Source organism: Perognathus longimembris, chromosome 11 (genome assembly GCF_023159225.1).
Source record: "Perognathus longimembris pacificus isolate PPM17 chromosome 11, ASM2315922v1, whole genome shotgun sequence".
In the NCBI taxonomy this organism is placed as follows: domain Eukaryota; kingdom Metazoa; phylum Chordata; class Mammalia; order Rodentia; family Heteromyidae; genus Perognathus; species Perognathus longimembris.
Window position 1 is genome coordinate 19,513,248 of NC_063171.1, and position 19,353 is coordinate 19,532,600.

A 19,353-nucleotide genomic window follows, 5' to 3' on the forward strand; every position below is an offset into this window, starting at 1 on the left:
CACTACACTATGCTGCTAAAAATCCCAGTTAAGGAATTTTAAAAATGTTTAATGTAGTTTCCTCTTTGGAACCCACTGGATGAGAATGTGGGTCCATTAGAGTGACAACACAAATACTGGTCTCTCAGGGCCATGACAATTCTCTACCAAAAAAAAATCAAGTTTTCAACTTGTTCTGCTGAACTGGGAAATTAGGGCTGAGGCTTTTCCCAAATGTCACTGGAATATGAGACCAAATTCCTGCTTCTGCCTCTATGGCAGCCTCAGTTGGTTAAACAGGCCAAGGGAGGGCTTGGTCCCAGCTCTATCTAAATCCAGAATCTTAACTAGGATCATCAGTTTTCCTTGGAGAGTGACTGTGTGTGGGAAAACCCAGATCCCTGGCACACTATGCCACCAATCTATTTTATCCTAAAAGTCTGATGTTCTTCATGGACCTACAACCTTCTCATTCCTTCTGTGTCATCTACCCAGGCAGCTCAAGGCTCCCTAACTGGTGACACTGAGGTATCACTTCAGGTTAGGGAGGAATGAACAGCAAAATCAGCAGGAGATCTTGAGTACTGAGACCAGGAGACTCTTCCTCCACATCCCCCCTGTTGACACTTCTGCTACCTTAAAGCAGGATCCTGCCCTCTCATAGCCTAGAATTTCAACAGCATCCTACATGGTCTCATGTAGGGGGTTCAGGGTTCAGTGTAACTCCTTCACGCCTTCCTCCATTCCAATGCTATCCTCTTGCTTTAGGCTGCCCAGTGGCTTCTCAGGATGAAGACTAAACTCAAGCTGTCCAGTCATCTCTGAAGTTCCTGAGATACACTCAATTCATTGACTCACAGGCTTCCACCTTTAAGTGTAATAAGTACTCAGCAATCCATCTTAGAGATGGTAAATTTGAGTCCAGATGATGTAAAATAACCTGTCCAAGGTTTCTGGACTTAGGAGCAAAGCAAGTTTCTGGACCTCTTAGGGAGAGTTGTGATTTCCATACATCATAGCTCAGAGTGAGTAGTCTGGGGGTAAAGTTCTAGTTTGCTGGAAGGTTGCTGGTGAAGCTTGAGTGTTGTGGGAAGGGCTAGAAAGTTGTAGGTGGGGCTGGATGGTTGTGGGTGTGGCTAGACAGTTGTGGGTGGGACAAGAAGGTTGGGGATGCTCCACAAACCTATTAGGTGTAGGATACCATCCAATGCCTCCAGTGTGTCTTGGATTGTGAGTCCAGCATTCTTGGCTCTGGTCTCAACTCTCTGGGCTTCTGTAATCACCTGAGGAAAAATAAATACAAACCTGTCTTGAAAAGGTATTTTCCATACTAGCAACCTTGGGGTGAGCTGGTGGAAAGAAGCAGCTACTCACCATCTGCACTGCGTCTTTATCAGCATCAAACTCCAGCTCCTTCCTTGTCAGCTCTCCTTCCACCTCCCTTATGTCACTCTTCAGACTGGCCAGTCCCTTCTCCATAGCCAAGGCCCCATCTGCTGTCACATTGGCTTCCAAGTTGAGACTCCCTATCTCCTGGGAGAAGAAAAGGAGCCAAGGACGGAAGGAGAGGGACGGGTGAGGCTCAAAAACATCTCAAGGACAATTGCAGAAAAAATACAGCTGCAGCCAGGCCCTGATGGGGTCAGCAAGATGAACAATAAACGAGTCAGACTTGGAGTCACACCCTTCCCCAGGCTCTGCCTCAAACAAGCTAATTCTGGGATCTGTCTCTAGGGTCTGGGAGGGTCAGCTTTGAGACACTGCTTCCCTCTCACTGAGCACACTGGGCAACCATGTGGGAAATCCCAGAGGAAAGAAATGTACATCTCCCACTGCCATGGCCCACTGCTGCCTGGGGATTTCAAATGGCTTTGCTAGGATCCCCAAGACAGTGCTTCATGGAGCACAGACAAATAATGGGCCACAGCACTCAGCTTTTGTTTTGGTAAGGATAAAACATCTCAAACATTTTCAATCAATAAACTGAGCAAACATCACTTTGCAAATATTTGTAAGCTAGAAGCTGTAGAGAGAAGTACATGAAATTGGTCTCTTAAGTGGCTTAAAATTATTGCTATTATCACCACCACCATCATCATCATCATCATCATCATCATCATCATCAGTGGTGGTACTGGGGTTTAAATTGATTGCTAGGCAGGCACTCTACCACTAAAAGCCATGTGCTCTGTCTCTTGGCCACCTTGCCAATCTCTTTTCCATTGCTTATTTTTGAGATAAGGTCTTACTTTTTGTCTGGACTAACACTATCATGATTGTCCTATTGAGACTTCCTGCCGTAGCTGGTATGGCAAGTGCTAGCCACCCCACTCAGTTTTTTTTCTGTTGAGATGTGGTCTAGTGAACTTTAGTTTACCTGAACTGGCCTTAAACTTGGATCTTCCCAGTCTCAGACTCCCAAGTAACTAGGATTACAGGTGCAATCCACAACTCCCAACTTAGAAATTATTTTTGAAGCTACTGAATGTGTAAAAGTGAAGTCAAATAATCCAGAAACCAGGGGCTGGGAATGTGGCCTAGTGGCAAGAGTGCTTGTTTCATATACACAAAGCCCTGGGTTTGATTCCCCAGTACCATATATATAGAAAACAGCCAGAAGTGGCGCTGTGGCTCAAGTAGCAGAGTGCTAGCCTTGAGCGAACAGAAGCCAGGGACAGTGCTGAGGCCCTGAGTCCAAGGCCCAGGACTGGCAAAAAATAAAAAAAATTTTTTTTTTAAATCCAGAAACCAAGAGCTCTGTCTAAGCTTTCTGAAGTCTCATACACTTTTTAGAAGTCATGCTGAATCAAGAGCTAAGATGCTTTCTTCTTCCAAATAAGAAGCATTCCTTCCACTGTAATAATTAACCTATGGGTTGTAAGTGTAGCTTGTCTGTCTGCCCATTATTCTAAGGCCTTTTTCAAAACCAAGACTAGATCTTGCTTATCTACAAGGAAGTGGATAGCTAAGCACCAATGGCTCACTCTAATAATCCTAGCTACTCAGGAGGCTAAGCTCTGAGGATCATGGTTTGAAGCCAGAGCAGGCAAAAAAAAGTCCCTGAGACTCTTATCTGTAATTAACCAGCAAAAAGGCAAAAGAAGACACATGGCTCAAGTAGTAGGGTGTCTGCCTTGAGCCAAAAAAATGTTTAGGGATAGTGCCCAGGCCTTGAGTTTGGGCCCCATTACTGACACACGCACGCGTGCGCACACACAGACACAGAAGTGGAAGTTAGATACAGAATAAAGACTAGGACAAAGAATATAGAGCTCCAGAATTTCATAATCTGGAATAAAATATTGATGACAGTTGGTACAGACTGAACTGTATCTCCCTAAAAAAGTTGCTGATGTCCTAATCCTTAGTACCACAGAATGTGACCTTACTTGACACTGGCTTGTTAAAGATGTAATTAGCTATGATTCAGTCATACTAGAGCAGGGCGGAACTTCAACCCAGCATGCCTGGTATCCTTGTAAGATGAGACAGGACTTTAGAAAGAACAGGAGTTGACACAGCACAGGTCTGTGTGATGGAGCAACAAACCAGAAATTTCAAAACTTAAATGGCTATCCACAAAGCTAAGAAGAGGCAAGGTGGGATTCTCCCACAGGGCTCTCAAGGGGAATGTGGCCCTGCTGGTGTTTTGATTTGGGTTTCTAAGTTCCAGAATGATGAGAGAATAATTTTTGACATTCTAAGACACCCATTTAGTATTTTGTTTTAGAAAGGTATTTTGTTTTAGAAAGACAGTGATAAATGAAATAATCTCTATAAGAAATAATGATGGCTGGGCGCTGGTGGCTCCCACCTGTAATCTGAACTACTCATGAGGCTGAGATCTAAGAAATTCAGTTTGAAGCCGTTCAGGGCAGGAAAGTTTGTGAGACTCTTATCTCAAATCAATCACCAAAAAGGTGTGAGTAGAGGCATAGCTCAAGTGGTAGAGTGCCAAGTCTAAGTGGAAAAGCTAAGGGAGAATACTCTGACTCTTTGAGTTCGAGTCCCAGTACTGGAAGAAAGAAAAACAGGAAGCAAGGAAGAAAAAAAGAAAGGAAAGAAGAAAAGAAGGAAAAGGAAAGAGGGAAGGAGGGAGGAAGGAAAGATGGAAGGAAGGAAGGAAACTGCAAAGAAACCATAATGGATGGATCTCTTTATGGTATTGGCCAAAAGGGAGCACTTAGTTACAGCCCTACAAAGGGTGGCCATGATGCTGCCTGGACCACAAGTCACAGAGGTCAAGGTGAGTCCAGTGCTCTCTCTCCTTCCACACTGCTATGGTCCTGCTTGTGCCAGCCTGCATCTCCATTTCTCTCTACCTGTTCTATCTCGCTGCTGATTTCCAGGGCCTCCCTGGCTGCACTCTGCGCCCGCTGGGCGTCGGCAGCCGCACTCCCCAGGGCTGCTTCGGCTTGCTCAGTCTTGTCACTGGCGTCTGCAACCTTCTGGCTAATGGAGGAGAGTCTCTTCATGGCCTCTTCTGCTTCTGCTTTTCTGTTTTCAACCTGCAGGTCAAACTCTGCAATGAAGACAACACCAACAAATTGCCATGGAGATGAAAATCTAACTGAGAAATGAGAGAGAAGAGCTAGGAAGAGGTTTATTACTGACAGGGAAGGGGGTGTGGGAAATTATGTATGGAATTACTCTTTCTTATCCAGGAGAAAGCATTTTTAAACTTGAATGCATTTTGTTTTGGTGGTGGTATTGAGCTTTCCATTTGGGGCCTTGTGCAGGAGAGACAGGAATTTTATCACATGAGCCATTATGTCAGCCCTTTCTGCTACAGCTATTTCTCAGATAGGTTCTCATATTTTTGTCCTAGCTGACCTAGACTGAGTTCTTCCTGTTTATGCCTCCTGACTAGCTGGGATTGCAGGTGTGAGGCGTCACACCCAGCCCAAGAGAAAGCTTCTTAAAGGGTCTCAGTCCTTTGCTTAGAGTAATTGACAGCCAACCTGCCTGGGGCCCTAACTACATCAAGAGTATCAAAACCCCAAAGTGGACTTGTGACTCTAAAACTGTAAAGTCCCTGAAGCCCAAAGCTTCAAACTGGAGCCAGAAGTCCTATGACCCCAACAAGCAGAGCAGAGGTATAGGAAGAATGGGCAGACAGGGACTTCTCACAAAGAAAATCCCAAGACTTCTGAAATCCCAAGACTTCAGAAATGTTTCCCTTTTGTTTGCTAATGAGTCCTGACAATCAGATTCTCCTTACTCAGAAAGCAAAAATTAAATCTCTGCAAATTAGAACCCAAATTTCCTAAGAGATAGGTACTATCACCACAGAACAACATTACTAGTTCCACATGAAAATCAACCAGGCTACAAAAGAAAGGGAAAAGGTCTTTATAGTAGTGAAATGTTGGATTTCAGAGATTGCTGGTGAACTAGTGAACCATTCCTCTTAAAAAGAAGTTAGGGGGCTGGGAATATGACCTAGTGGCAAGAGTGCTTGTCTCTTATACATGAAGCCCTGAGTTCGATTCCTCAGCACCACATATATAGAAAAGGCCAGAAGTGGCACTGTGGCTCAAATGGCAGAGTGTTAGCCTTGAGCAAAAAGAAGCCAGGGACAGTGCTCAGGCCCTGAGTTCAAGCTCCAGGCAAGAAAAAGAAAAGAAGTTAGGAAAGCTGGGTGCTTTAATCCTAACTGTTCAGGAGGCTGAGATCTGAGGGTCATGGTTAGAAGCCAGCCTGGGCAAGAAAGCCCATGAGACTCTTATCTCCAACTAACCACCAAAAAGCCACAAGTGAAGCTGTGGCTCAAGTGGTAGAGCAAAAAGGCCCAGACACAGCACCCAAATCCTGAATTCAAGCCTCATGATCATCTGAAGGAGGAGAAACAGGAAGGAGGAAGGAGGGAGGAGGAGGAGGAGGAAGAGGAGGAGGAGGAGGAGGAGGAGGAGGAAGGCTATGCGACTTATGTTCATGGAGCTATAGTCTGGTCATATAGCCAAGCAGAGAACAGAACTCAGGGCTTCTTTTTTTCCCCCTCCCAGTCATGAAACTTGAACTCAGGGCCTGGGTGCTACCCCTGAAATTTTTTGCTCAAGATAGCTCTCTACCACTTTGAGCCATAGCGCCACTTCTGGATTTCTGATGGTTAATTGGAGACAAGAATCTCATGTATTTTCCTGTCCAGGTTGCCTTGAACCATGATCCTCAGATCTTAGCCTCCTTGGTAGCTAGGATTACAGGTGTGAGCCACCAGTGCCCAGCTTCAAGCCTTCTTTTACTTAGTTGAATTCTTTCCACTACCTAGATCAAATATTAATATTTGATTAAACGTTAGAGATTTTTTCCCTTAGAAAGGTATTTCCTAAGCACCTGTTTGTACTCCAATATACCTAGCACTTAAAGAGATATATAAAGATTGAACACAAATCAGCCATGACTGCTCCTTTAAAATACTCGAGTGAACTGAGTGTGAGGCACTAACCTCGTAGGTTCTTCAGAATGTTCTCAACTTCATAAAAAGTGGCGTTGCCCATACTTAGTGCTTCTTGGGCTCTGCTTTTAGCAAGGTTGGCACGGGAAAGCAGCTGGTCTGCTTTCTGTAAATAGAACAAGATTAGAGCAAGTGCATTCCTGCTGGTAAAATCCCCCTGACACATTTCTCCTTGTGGCAACAAGAGTTTTGTGATTCACCACGTGGTACTAGGAGTGTAAACCCCTCTATAGACAGAACAAACTTTCCAAGTCAACACCAGGCCACCTAGAAGACAGACGCCAGCTCTAGTCCACCACTGGAGACAAGAATAGTTTTGTAAGTCATAACTTTAAATTCCAGATACTCCCTGAAGCCACGTTAGTACACAGGCTTAGACCAAAATTAGATCTAAGAGGCCAGGGTTCCATTCCTAGTTCTGACAGACTCAGCATGGAGCTGTTCCATCAAGATCTGAGTTTCAGTTGCTCCCTCTGCTGGCAGTGGCAGCATGACCTTCAGAGAACCTTGCCACGTTCATCCCCATGGTGCACATACAGTACTTAGTGAGCATAACAAGACCATACCTGACGCCCATCCTTTCCACTCTGCAAGAGCTGCTGCGTTTCTTTTTCCCAGTTTCCCAGATTTCTCTGCACATGCTTGAACTCATCCACATGCCTGGTTACCAGGCTCGAGAGAGAGTCAGCTTTCTGTTTGATCCTCGTTGCTTCTACCTGTGGGCCCAAAGAAATGAATGAGTCTGACCACCTTAAGAAGGCAAGAAAACTATGGAAGCATGGTGGGTCACACTTGTGATCCTAGCTAGAAACATGAGGATTGTAGTTCCAGGCCAACCTGGGCAAATAATCCACAAGATTCCCATCTCAACAGAAAACTTAAAATGTAATCGCACAAGCCTGTCATCCCAGCACCAGTGGGAAATACAAACAGTGGAATCACAGTCTATGTTAGCTCAGACAAAATATTAGCAAGACCCCCAACTTTACCAATAAACTGAGCATTCCTAGTTATATGGGAGAAACTCAGTGCAAGGTCAGTCCTAGGTAAAAATTCAGGACTCATAAATTGGTAGAGTGAATTGAAAACCCTTTCTTTGTACACCTACTTAAAGATAATACTAAAAAAATTACAAAGAAAAAATAAACTAGTTTAGGAAAAACAACAATAACACCTCAAGACCACCTGAAAAGAAACTAAAGAGCTACAGACTGTGGCTCAGGTGGCAGAGTGCCTGGTGCAAAGTCTTGAGTTCAAATAAGTACTACCTAAATAATCAAACGAACACATTAAAAAGCTAAGAAAATCAACACCAGGGGTCCCCAGAACAACAAGACAGGAAAGACAGAGCCCAGGCCTGGGGGTGGGGGGGAGGGGGCTCCTAGCAACGGGCCATCAAGGCAGGAGCTCCATGGAGACTGGGGAGAGCTCTGGCCTCGTCTTCATCCTCGTCCTTCAGCTTCTGCTTCCCATCCTACGCCACCACCGGGAGCAGCGCTGCCGCCTCGTCCTCTGTGATGGCCCCATCTTCCCATGGATGTGATTTTCGTGGTGGCAAGCTCAATTTTATGTTTTTTTGTTTTGTTTTGTTTTGGGTTTTTTTGGCCAGTCCTGGGCCTTGGACTCAGGGCCTGAGCACTGTCCCTGGCTTCTTTTTGCTCAAGGCTAGCACTCTGCCACTTGAGCCACAGCGCCACTTCTGGCCATTTTCTGTATATGTGGTGCTAGGGAATCGAACCCAGGGCCTCATGTATATGAGGCAGGCACTCTTGCCACTAGGCCATATCCCCAGCCCCAAGCTCAATTTTAAACTACCCCAATGGATCAATGGATGCAGACAGTGATGTTGCATTGGACATTCTAATTACAAGTGTAGTCCGTGTTTTTAGAACAAGATGCCATTTGAACTTAAGGAAGATTGCTCTGGAGGGAGCAAATATAATTTATAAGCGTGATGTTGGAAAAGTATTAATGAAACTTAGAAAAACCTAGAATTACAGCTACAATTAGGTCCTCAGGAAAAATTATTTGCACTGGAGCAACAAGTGAAGAAGAAGCTAAGTTTGGTGCCAGATGTTTAGCTCACAGTCTGCAGAAGCTAGGTTTTCAGGTAATTTTTAACAGATTTTAAGGTTGTAAATGTCTTGGCAGTTTGTAACATGCCCTTTGAAATTTGCCAGAATTCACAAAGAACAATAGACCTCATGCCAGTTACGAACCTGAACTTCATCCTACTGTGTGCTACAGGATAAAGTCTCTAAGAGCTACATTACAGATTTTTTTCAACAGGAAGTATCACAGTAACAGGGCCCAATGTGAAGGCTGTAGCTACTGCCATGGAACAAATTTACCCATTTGTGTTTGAAAGCAGGAAAGAAATTTTATAACTCATCACTTAATTGGTTAGAATCTCTAACTGAGCACCTTTAAAACCTGCTGCTCATTGGACTCAACACAAAAGGAAAACTGGACCAACAGGAATTGAGGAAAGAGACTCTTTTTATTCATTCGTGGCTACAGTATAAGCTCCAGTCTGTAATATAAAAAGGAAGTTTACAAGACATGACATTGATGCTTTTACAAAAGGACATTCTATTTATTTCCGCAGTAATTCTCATGTCCCCATAAGCAGAGCTGTCACAGTGTGCACTACCTTAAATTGTTTTATTGTTGTCACTGTTATTTTTTTCCAGTTTGTTTTATGTGTGAAATTTGTACTAATGTATTTTATTTGTGAAAAGTCTTTTACATTTTTGTATGCTGAATATGGGCACTAAAGAACCTGTAAAAGTTATCTTTTTCAATTGAATGTACACAAGTAAAAGTTTGGAATTAAAAAAAAAATCAGGCTGGGGATATGGCCTAGTGGCAAGAGTGCTTGCCTCGTATACATGAGGCCCTGGGTTCAATTCCCCAGCACCACATATACAGAAAATGGCCAGAAGTGGCGCTGTGGCTCAAGTGGCAGAGTGCTGGCCTTGAGCAAAAAGAAGCCAGGGACAGTGCTCAGGCCCTGAGTCCAAGCCCCAGGACTGGACAAAAAAAAAAAAAAAATCAACACCAAGGATGGCATATAGCTCAGTGGCAAAGCACTTGCTTAGCAAATGCAATGTCCTGGGTTCAATCCTCAGTACCAAAAACGAAAAAAAGAAAATTAACAGTAGTCATCTAGGCCCAAAGCCTAGTAACGAGGCAACAGGCCCATGTAAAGGCAGCAGGTACCCTAAGATTTAGACAGGTTTGGTCTCTCTTCTTAAAAAGGAATTTACCCTAGCTACTCAGGAGGCTACAACATAGAGGATTGTGGTTCAAAGTAAGTCTGGGCAGAAAAATCTATGAGACTCCATCTCCAATCAACTAACAAAAAGTCAGACTTGGGCTGGGAATATGGCCTAGTGGCAAGAGAGCTTGCCTTGTATACATGAAGCCCTGGGTTCAATTCCCCAGTACCACATATATGGAAAACGGCCAGAAGTGGCGCTGTGGCTCAAGTGGCAGAGTGCTAGGCTTGAGCAAAAGGAAGCCAGGGACAGTGCTCAGGCCCTGAGTCCAAGGCCTAGGACTGGCAAAAAAAAAAAAAAAAAAAAAAGTCAGACTGGAAATCTGACTCCAGTGGTAGAGTGCCAGGTGTGAGCAAGAAAGCTAAACAGTGAGAGGCCCTGAGTTCAAGTCCCAGTACTTGCATACAAAAAAAGAATTTACATATGAGCTTTCATACTAGGAAACATTTGTCCCTGGGAGTCACTCTAAGTGCTTTTGTTGTACATAGAAAGCAGAATCTTTATAATCTGATAAGTTTGGAATGGTTAAAGGAAACAAGGGAAAACATTCGAGGACAAAGGTCTTCTCAGCAGCCCTACATAGAAAGGCATCAACTTTGATAATAACTTTCCATGGGTTATGACAGTCCTTGGGACTAAGAAACAGATATCAAGCCTTTGTCCACTAATAGGTTCAGGATGGAAAGTTTTTGAAGACTAAGATAGGGTTTAAGAACACAAGAAAATGGAGATCAACAAAAGACAAATTTTATTCCTGTCAGAAAGCAAGAAGGGTGCTTGGTATGATTAAAATATGGGTACGGTCCCTGTAATACTACGGACTCTACCCTCAGACCTATCTACCTCCTGGTGGCAAAAGCTTTAGGGGTGTGCCTTCAAAGGGGTTACACAGCCCTACTCCCTTTCCTCTGTGTTCCTGGCCTTGGCATGTGAACTGTGCTATGACAGACCACTCCACCATTTCTATCCATCATCCTTTTGAAAACAGAGCCTATATAGGAGCCATACCTTTGGACTTCCAAAACACTGAGCTAAACCAACCTTCCCACTGGATAAGTTCAGTTGTCTTAGGCATTTCATTGTAGTCATGTGAAGTTGATGAATGCAGTCAACATAGAGAAAAAGCTAAATGGTTGAACAGTACTATAGCAGAAGAAAGCATTTATAGATGGCTCACCTGAAAAGACGGATCAGTGAGTGCCTGAAGCTGAGACACTGCGTCCTGAAGGCGGAGACTCTGCTGGTAAGATTGATCCGCCTCAATGTCGGCCTGAGTAGCCTCCCGTGAAAGCTGCAGGGCCTGGGACCTCGTGGTCTCTAATCTATAGGGGAAAAGGTAAGATGATTAAGAAAGAGAGGAGAGGAGGAAGAGGAGGAAGAGGAGAGAGAGAGAGAGAGAGAGAGAGAGAGAGAGAGAGAGAGAAAGAGAGAGAAAGCAAGAGAGGAGACAGACCAATAGAGAAAGACATAAACATAGAGAGAGAGTAATAACAAAGATAAAAAATATAAATATATCATTCTTTCATCCCCCCCATGGCTGGATATACACCCTTTAAACTCTACAGAAGATAATAATCTCTTCAAGTATTGCAATTAGTCAATCAGAACAGAAACTTAACTTAGATTAATCAACTATTTCTTCTTCTAGTTTTAAATATATTTGCTTTCCTCAAAGCTATATGCTCATTCTCTTGCCCCTCTTACTATTTTTTACTGTTATTATAAATGTACAGAGAGGTTACAGTTATATTTCAGGTAATGAGTACATTTCCTTTTTGGACAATGCCATCCCTTCCCTTGCTTTCTCCCAGTTTGCCCTCTCTTATTATTATTAATGAACATTTTAAAAAACATATAGTGACTCCCAAGTATGGTTTGCATTATACTCTGGGAGGATTCAGATCATCTCAGGGGATAATTCAGTGATACAAGTGAAGATCTGTTGAAACTTACTTTCCCATAAGTCCTTGTACCACGGAGCTGTCCAAAATGCCACTTCCGCCCCCTCCACTCACAGCCTGGTGGGCCAGGGCTAGAGCTTGTTTAGAAAAGTCCTCAGTTTCCCTTGCTAGTTGTTCCATGTTACTGGCTGAGTCAGCATGGCTGAAAGGATTAAAAACAAAGAATGTGTTTTTATAGAAAAATGAGCATAAGTATACAGCATATATATATATGTGTATATATATATATATATATATATATATATATATATATATATATATCATGGGAATAAGAGGAATAATGAAACTAGTTTGGCTTTAAAAATTCCCAACACTCTAACCCACATAGATACAACTAAAGGAACTCTCAAGAAGCAGATATTGTGGAGGCTAAGCTTCATACCATAGATCTGTTGTGGTCATTTCCATTTATGGAATACTCTTTGGAAGCTGGGGACAAGAATAAGTGGGAGCAGTCTGAGGATAATAAAATATTGCAGGTGTAACTTGTCTTCTGAAGGAAGATATCCCTAGGTCTTATTTTATCCGGGGTCCAATTCCCTATTCCCTTCTGCTGCAGCCCGAATCTGGGCCCACCCAGGAGGAGAAAGCCTGTCACTGAAAGTCTCCTGTAAGCTGGATCCAGCAGCTCTGGCCTGTAATACTCGCTGCTCAGGAGACAGATTATGAGAATTGAAGTTCAGGCCAGAACAGGCAAAACATTTGAAAGGCCTCCATTTCAACCAATAAAAAGCTGGCTATAATGGTACACACTTGTCATCCCATGGATGACAGTGCAAATAAGAGGACTGTGGTCCAGGTGATCCCAGGCGTAAATGCAAGACCTTGACTAAAAAAAAAAAAAAAAAAAAATAGACAAAAGCAAAAATGGCTAGGGAAATGGCTTAAGTCATAGAATGCCTGTCTAGCAAGTATGAGGTTTTGAGTTTATACTCCAGAACAATGGATTTTTAAAATAAAACATATAAGCTTCTTTCTCCTGCTTCTAGGAATTGATATTAAGACAGACAAACAAACAAACAATGACACGGAAAAAAAACAAGCTCAAGGCAGCTCATGCTCCACAATCACAGATTAACAGAACCTCTACTATGCTGAGCTCTGCTACCAAAGAACCACTTTAAATCCCTTTAAATCCCTTTAACCTAGTAGGGTTTCCATTCCGCATGGTGCACAGTCACAAGGAGCCCCAGCACTGCCAAGTTTCCACAAGCAAGTTCCCCTTGTGCACACTTGGCCCCTAACGGCCAGCAAACAGCCTGTTGCTACTTGTTCCCAGGCTCAGTGTGGAAGCCTGGGAGTCCCTGAAAGCTGCAGAACACCCTTTTCCAGAGGCTGATTCATTCCATATGGCCCGAGGAATCACATCTGACAGACAGCAAAGCCACAACATGAGTCAGAAATCTGGGAAAGAAATGCCCCACCCCCACTCCTTGCCAATGACCCTGCCCAGCATCCACACTGAAAGCCAAGAGGTTGGGATGGCTGCAAGGTGGGGGTAAGGGGCTTCCAAGAAGCCTGGAAGGAATGAAAGTGGTACTTGGGTCCCCACTATCCTATAGGGTCATGAACATGCTGACATACACGTGCCCTCTGCAGCTGCTCACCTTTCTGCCAAATTTGTGGCCTCCTGAGCCAGACTTTTAAAGCCATTTGGCCCCACATAGTGCTCGGAGGGAGGAATGTTCTGTGGGAAAAGGAGAAGTGGTTAAGGTTTGCATGTGGCACTGGAGCCTAAGCAGGAGCAATTCAAGTGTCAAAAAAGCTTGTGAGCAGTCACACCCTTCCACACCCAGACACACCAAAAGCCTCCATTCACCATGATCACACATTAATGAAAAAGTACATGTGTAAGCCAGGTGCTGGTGGCTCAGCCTTGTCATCCTAGCTACTCAGAAAGCTGAGATCTGGAGGACTGTAGTTCAAAGCCAGACTGGGAAGAAAAGTGCAAAGACTCCATCACCAAAGTAACCAGCAAACATCTGGGCTGGAGAACTGGCTCAAGTAGTAGAGTGCCAGGCAAGCAAGCAAGCTAAATAAAAGCGAGAAGTTCTGAGTTCAAACCCTAAAACTGGGACACACACACACACACACACACACACACACACACACACAATGTATTGACTTTTCCCTATTGCAAACAGGTTTATTGTGGAAAAAGCATAAAATAATTAGAAATCCTCTGTTTTACTACTAAGTGACTAACCGTAACATGTGAACTTTAAGTATGAAATATGTACATAAATATATTAAGTGCATCTTTATCTTTATACAGAGACTTTTTGGACTTGAATATCGACTTAGTTCTTGTCTACGTGTGTGTGTGTGTGTGTGTGTGTGTGTGTGTGTGTGTGTGTGTGTGTGTGTTGTACAGGTGCTTGAACTCAGAACCTGGGTGCTGTCCCTTTGCTTTTTCACTCAAGGCTGCCACTCAATCATTTGAACTATAGTTTACACATACTATTTTTAATGTGATTTCTTATGTTATGCTATCTTCCAATTTCCTCTATTCATCTCTGTTCATTCTCTTACATTATTGTCACCTTAGCCTTTTGGGGTATTTTTTGTTTTCTTTTTGATCATGGGGCTTGAACTCTGGGCCTGGGTGATGTAGCTGAGCTCTTCAGCTCAAGGCTAGTGCTCCACCACTTGAGCCACAGCACCACTTCTGGTTTTCTGGTGGTTAATTGGAGGTAAGAGTCTCATAGACTTTCCTGCCCAGGCTAGCTTTGAACCGTGATCATCAGATCTCAGCCTCCTGAGTAGCTAAGATTACAGGCATGAGCCACTGGCACCCAGCTCACCTTAGTCTTTTGAATTCACCAACAAACCTTTCCTTCCTACTGCAAGCTACATTAGGAAAAAATCAAACTTGCTACAATTCTTTTTCCATTTTCAGATCTATGTCATTAGACTGCTTCCATCCTTCCTGTCTACTTGCTTTCTTCCCTTTCTCCCTTCCCATCCTTTTTCTTCCTTCCATCCATCCATCCATCCATCCCTTTATCCAGTCATCACTTCTGTTCCCTATTATGCTGTGGGTTGAGAATAGAAGTACAAGCAAAACTAAGTCCTACAGAAAGAAAAGAGGAGAGACAGAACCAAGATGAGGCTGCGGTTAGAAATATATTAGGTAGGAGAGTATAATGCAGGAAAGTGGGAAATTGTGGGATGGCAAAGAAATAAAGAACAGACATGACCATTGTAAGAAAGAGAAGTGGGAGCACCTGTCAGGTAGAGCAAGCAGCCCGAGAGACAAAAAGTGAGCGGGTGAGGCCCGTGGGTGGATCTCCAGGCACAGCTGTGACTCCGTGCCCTAACTCCACCACACATACATACGGTGTTGCGCAGGGATGCTTCACTTTCCGCCAGGCTCAAGCGCATCTCAGCCATAAGCCGGCGGGTGTCCTGAACTTGGTTCTGGTGCTGGCTGCTCAAGGCCTGAATCCTTTCAGCAGCCATTTTGAGGTCCTCCAGGCGGTTCTGGTAGCTGTTCTCCTGACCCCTCACCTTGGCCACCTGGAGACTTAGGGATCTCCTAGCATCTGTAACATAAAGAAGGCACTGGGCTTATTGTAAAGGAGAAAACCCCAATTGATCATTGCACTGGTTTGCTTTCTAATCTCCTTCATTCGGGTCTCAGGGGAACAAATGTCCCAGGGAGTCCTGCCACCCACGTAAGGGTTGGCTGGAGACATCTGCTGAACCTATGGCTACAGAAGATTCTATGATCCAGCCTAGCAATGCTTTCTAGGTTAGGAGTTTTCTATGCTCACCTTCTGCAATCTGGGCTTCTCTCAGAACGTCCTGAAGGGCCTGCTCCGCCTGCTGCATTCTCCCTTCCAGCTCTGCATTGGGCACCGATCCGCCTCTGCCCTGAGCCTGTGACACCAGGGCCTCCAGGCTCTGCAGCTGCTGCATAAACGCACCCATCTGAAAGCACACAGGAAGCACGATCAGAACAAAGGATGGGGCCACAGTCCCATGCCAGGTGAGACAATCACTAATACCCCAGAAATGCTTGTTATGTCATACTGGCTGAAAATTTAGACTATAGAGTCTAGATCTGAGTGTGAATCCTGGCCCCAAACTCTAGCCCTGTGACCTCCAGAATGTCACCTTCTTTCTCTATAAAGTGAAGATAATAAACTTTAATAATACTATCCTACAGAATTATCACTTGTGTTAAATGAGTTAATATTTGTAACATGGTTAGAACAGACTCTGGCACCAGGAAAGTACTATAAAAAGCCGCTAAATAGGCAAATTTCAAAAACAGGCTGAGTGTATTCTATATATTTTTTAAAATTTGATTTTGTTTTTTTGTGCCCATGTTCGAGCTTAAACTCAAGGGCCTGGGTGCTGTCCTTGAGCTCTTTTGCTCAAGGCTAGTGCTCTTCCACTTGAGCTCCAGCTCCACTTTCAGCTTTTTGGGCAATTATTTGGAGTTAAGAGTCTTATAGGCTTTCCTGCCCAAGCTAGCTCTGAACCACAATCGTCAGATCTCAGCTTCCTAAATAGTTAGGATAATAGGCATAAGCCACCAGCACCTAGCTATATTTGAAATTTTGTGTAGGCCTGCTTCTCTGCCTCTCCTCTTTCCAAAAATAAATAATCATAATTAACAACAACAACAACTCAAGTTCATTCTTCTCTGGAATTTGGGTTTGAAATTTCTGAGGGCCAGTCCGGTTTGGAAAATTTTAGTCTTTCTTGGACTCTGGACAGTTTTGATAAATGTTCGCTTTCTTCCTTTGTTTTACAAGGATATGGGGGATGGGGAGGTAGAGGGATAGGGAGGAGAGATCTAGCTGTAGTATCTAGTAGCATATTACAGTGACAAGAACACTGAAGTCAGAGTCTGGGGACAGGAGTGGCAATCTTAGAACCACCTAGCCATGCATTTGGAAAAATTACAGGTATTTTGAGACTTTCTTTGAAAAAAGGATGTCCATGAACATGAAAGAGTGGCTACTGGGAGAAGGGGACTAGCAATAGACAAGGGTGGGCATAAGCAGGCATACCTGCATCTTTACTTCATTATAGCAAGCAGGACAGCTGGTCAGTGCCGCATGCTCACAGTTGAGTCCACCAAACCCTGGCTTGCAAACACAGCTGCCATCGCTGCGACACTCACCAGGCTCTGCACCCATGGGGTTGCAGTTGCAAGCTGGAGACAGACAAACGGAGTGTTCACTAATGCTAGAACGTAGAGGTGTCATAAAGAAAAGGAAGGTGGCGTCACTCATGACCAAGACGCCTTCTTTACCCTTGTCATTCATATCATGTTAGGCTCATCTCATGGTTGTGCCTCTGTGAACATTCCTAATATGGGCAGCCTCAGGAATCCCTGCAAGTCTGTTCGGTGAATGAAGAGGTAGAGCGACAGACAGTCCATCCTTTTCCTCCTCTTATTGAGCTGTAATCCTGTTGGCTATTCTGCGGCACTCTGCCTTTGCTTACAAGGTACAGAGCATTTCTTACATTTGTGCCAGATGTAAACATTAGCCTCCATCTTACAGATAAAGCATGTGAGTTCAGAGAAGGTGAGTAGTTTGCTCAAACTCCTACAGCAAAATGACAGCTCCAAAAGAGCCAATGCTCTTTTCTTTCTGCAGGAAATGTAGTAAGAAAACAGAGTTGTCACCCATCCAACCAAACTGCCTGAGCACCTACCAGTTAGGATGTAACATCAATGTGACACCATTTTAGTAATTATGGTGAGACCCTACAGATGCTGAGCATGAGTCTAAATATACCATGACCATTTGTACATAGTTGTGTCTTCTTTATTAGCATGTGAGCTCTTTGGGAGCTGGGCCTGACTTATTCATTGGTCTAACCATAGTATCTACACCTACACCCACCAGGTGTACACAGTAGGTGCTACATAAATGATAGCTGAGTGAAGAAATGTAAGATCCACTATTAGTGGCTAGAATGATAAAGTGTGTGCTTTCTCATATGCCATTTTCTTCGATTTCTGCAACTACTTGGAGTTAAATATTGTTCACACAGTGAAGGAAACTGAGGCTTGGCATAATCAGCTGACTTCATTAGATTGACGGACACCTAGGAGATTAGTAAAATACCGTTCTCAATGTGTCCGTGGGAGCATTTTTAGAGGTGGTGAAGTCATGAGGGCTCTGGCTTACTGTATGGTTTACTCTATTGATGGATTCAATATTTGAATCAGGAGGTGGTAGAACCATGGAAGGAGACACCTGCTTGGAGGAAGTAGAGCAGGGCAGTGTCTTTGAGGCCTTTTCTTGCCCTGGTCCCTTCCTACCTTCCTTCAGCTTCCTCAATACCATGATTAGAACAGTTCTGCTCTGCCACACCCTCTGAAACCACAAGTAAGACAAAAATCTCCCTTTAAGTTGTTTTTCCTAGGTATTTGCCACAGCAACACACAAAGACTAACAAACACAAATCAGTATGTTCCAAAATTGGACTTGAACTTAGTACTAATAACGGGTGTCATGTAGGCTCTTATTATATGACAGGACATCACAGGTGACCCTTGGGTGGGGTCTGATTTGGTCTGGCCTAGGAATCTTTTGGGGATCTGTCTCCTGGAGGAGAAGTCTGAGGCATTCACAGATGGAAACTCTGGTATGAGTACATTATTCATGGACAAGCTTCTGCGTGCTGAGCACCAGAGCCACTCTGGGACCTCAGTGACTAAACCAGAGACAGCCAGCCTCTCCAGATCGGGCCTTGAGTGTGAAATATAATACGAGCTAAGGTTTGAGAGAGGAGCTGGACGGGAGGTCGGAAGTGTTTATCCAGGCTGTAATCTCAAGCAGCCCTTAGGAACCAAGGCTGCGTGAGGAATGCTGCTTTGAAGCCCAGTCTCTTAGTAGAATTGTTGACAGTTCCCTTCTATACATCAATTATCCTCACTTCCTGAGTCTCTTAGACTTCCTTACAGCCCACCCTCCCTCCCTGTTCCAGTTTGTTCAGACTCAGTCTCGAAGCACTTATTACTCTAATATCTCTGGCAGCCACTTCCTGGCCTACCAGCCTCAGGACTGGGCATAGAATGTGGATGTGCTCCTATTTTACCTGCTCTTCTACTTAAGAATGTAAACCTGACCTTTTCCACTTCTCCCACCCAGCTTTCACATTTGAGAACCTTAGGTTCTGCCTCCCAGATGAAATGGATCTTGGTGCCTCTTGACAGGTAGACAATGAAGGCTGGTCATGAGCCAGTTTAGCCAGAGAAGCAAAGTTCCATCACAATATTCACTGCCCTTGACTCTGCCTTTGCTTACATGTATGTACACTCACTAGCAAGCTTACTTGTACACATGCGTGCTCAAATGCCATCTCTCAAAGGGTACAATCCTACCTCGACACTTGTCTGCTGGATTGGGTGCCAATGGATCCCCAAAGTAACCCTCTTTGCACTGGTCGCAGTAGAAGCCAGCTGTGTTGTGGATGCATTTCAAACACCTGCCTGTCAGCCGGTCACAGTTCCCAGATACACTGGGGTCCACATTGTGATTGCATTGACAGGGCTGACAAGGCCTCACTGGGCCACGTTCTCCGAAGGGATCCCCAAAGTAGCCATCAGCACAGAGTTCACAGCGAGCTCCTGGGAAGGAACAAAGGCCCAGCTTGTCACCTACTGGTAGCAAGACCACACACACAGCCTAAAGTAGCTAAGGTCCCC

At 44.2% G+C, this 19,353-nt stretch overlaps 1 protein-coding gene and 1 pseudogene across 1 annotated transcript in view; one reads left to right on the forward strand and one right to left on the reverse strand.

Annotated features, from left to right (window-relative positions):
• Lamc2 (laminin subunit gamma 2) overlaps window positions 1–19,353 on the reverse strand; it is a 66,649-nt gene that overhangs the window by 3,366 nt on the left and 43,930 nt on the right. The window contains exons 11-22 of the mRNA XM_048357293.1: window positions 19,030–19,275; window positions 16,700–16,845; window positions 15,452–15,608; window positions 15,015–15,220; window positions 13,283–13,362; window positions 11,668–11,817; window positions 10,892–11,036; window positions 7,000–7,149; window positions 6,425–6,539; window positions 4,302–4,501; window positions 1,354–1,512; window positions 1,163–1,262 (exon numbers count right to left, since the gene is read on the reverse strand). Coding sequence (XP_048213250.1) covers window positions 1,163–1,262; window positions 1,354–1,512; window positions 4,302–4,501; window positions 6,425–6,539; window positions 7,000–7,149; window positions 10,892–11,036; window positions 11,668–11,817; window positions 13,283–13,362; window positions 15,015–15,220; window positions 15,452–15,608; window positions 16,700–16,845; window positions 19,030–19,275 — 1,854 coding nt within the window. The remainder of the gene's footprint in view (window positions 1–1,162; window positions 1,263–1,353; window positions 1,513–4,301; window positions 4,502–6,424; window positions 6,540–6,999; window positions 7,150–10,891; window positions 11,037–11,667; window positions 11,818–13,282; window positions 13,363–15,014; window positions 15,221–15,451; window positions 15,609–16,699; window positions 16,846–19,029; window positions 19,276–19,353) is intronic.
• Window positions 8,261–8,911, forward strand: LOC125359514 (annotated as a pseudogene).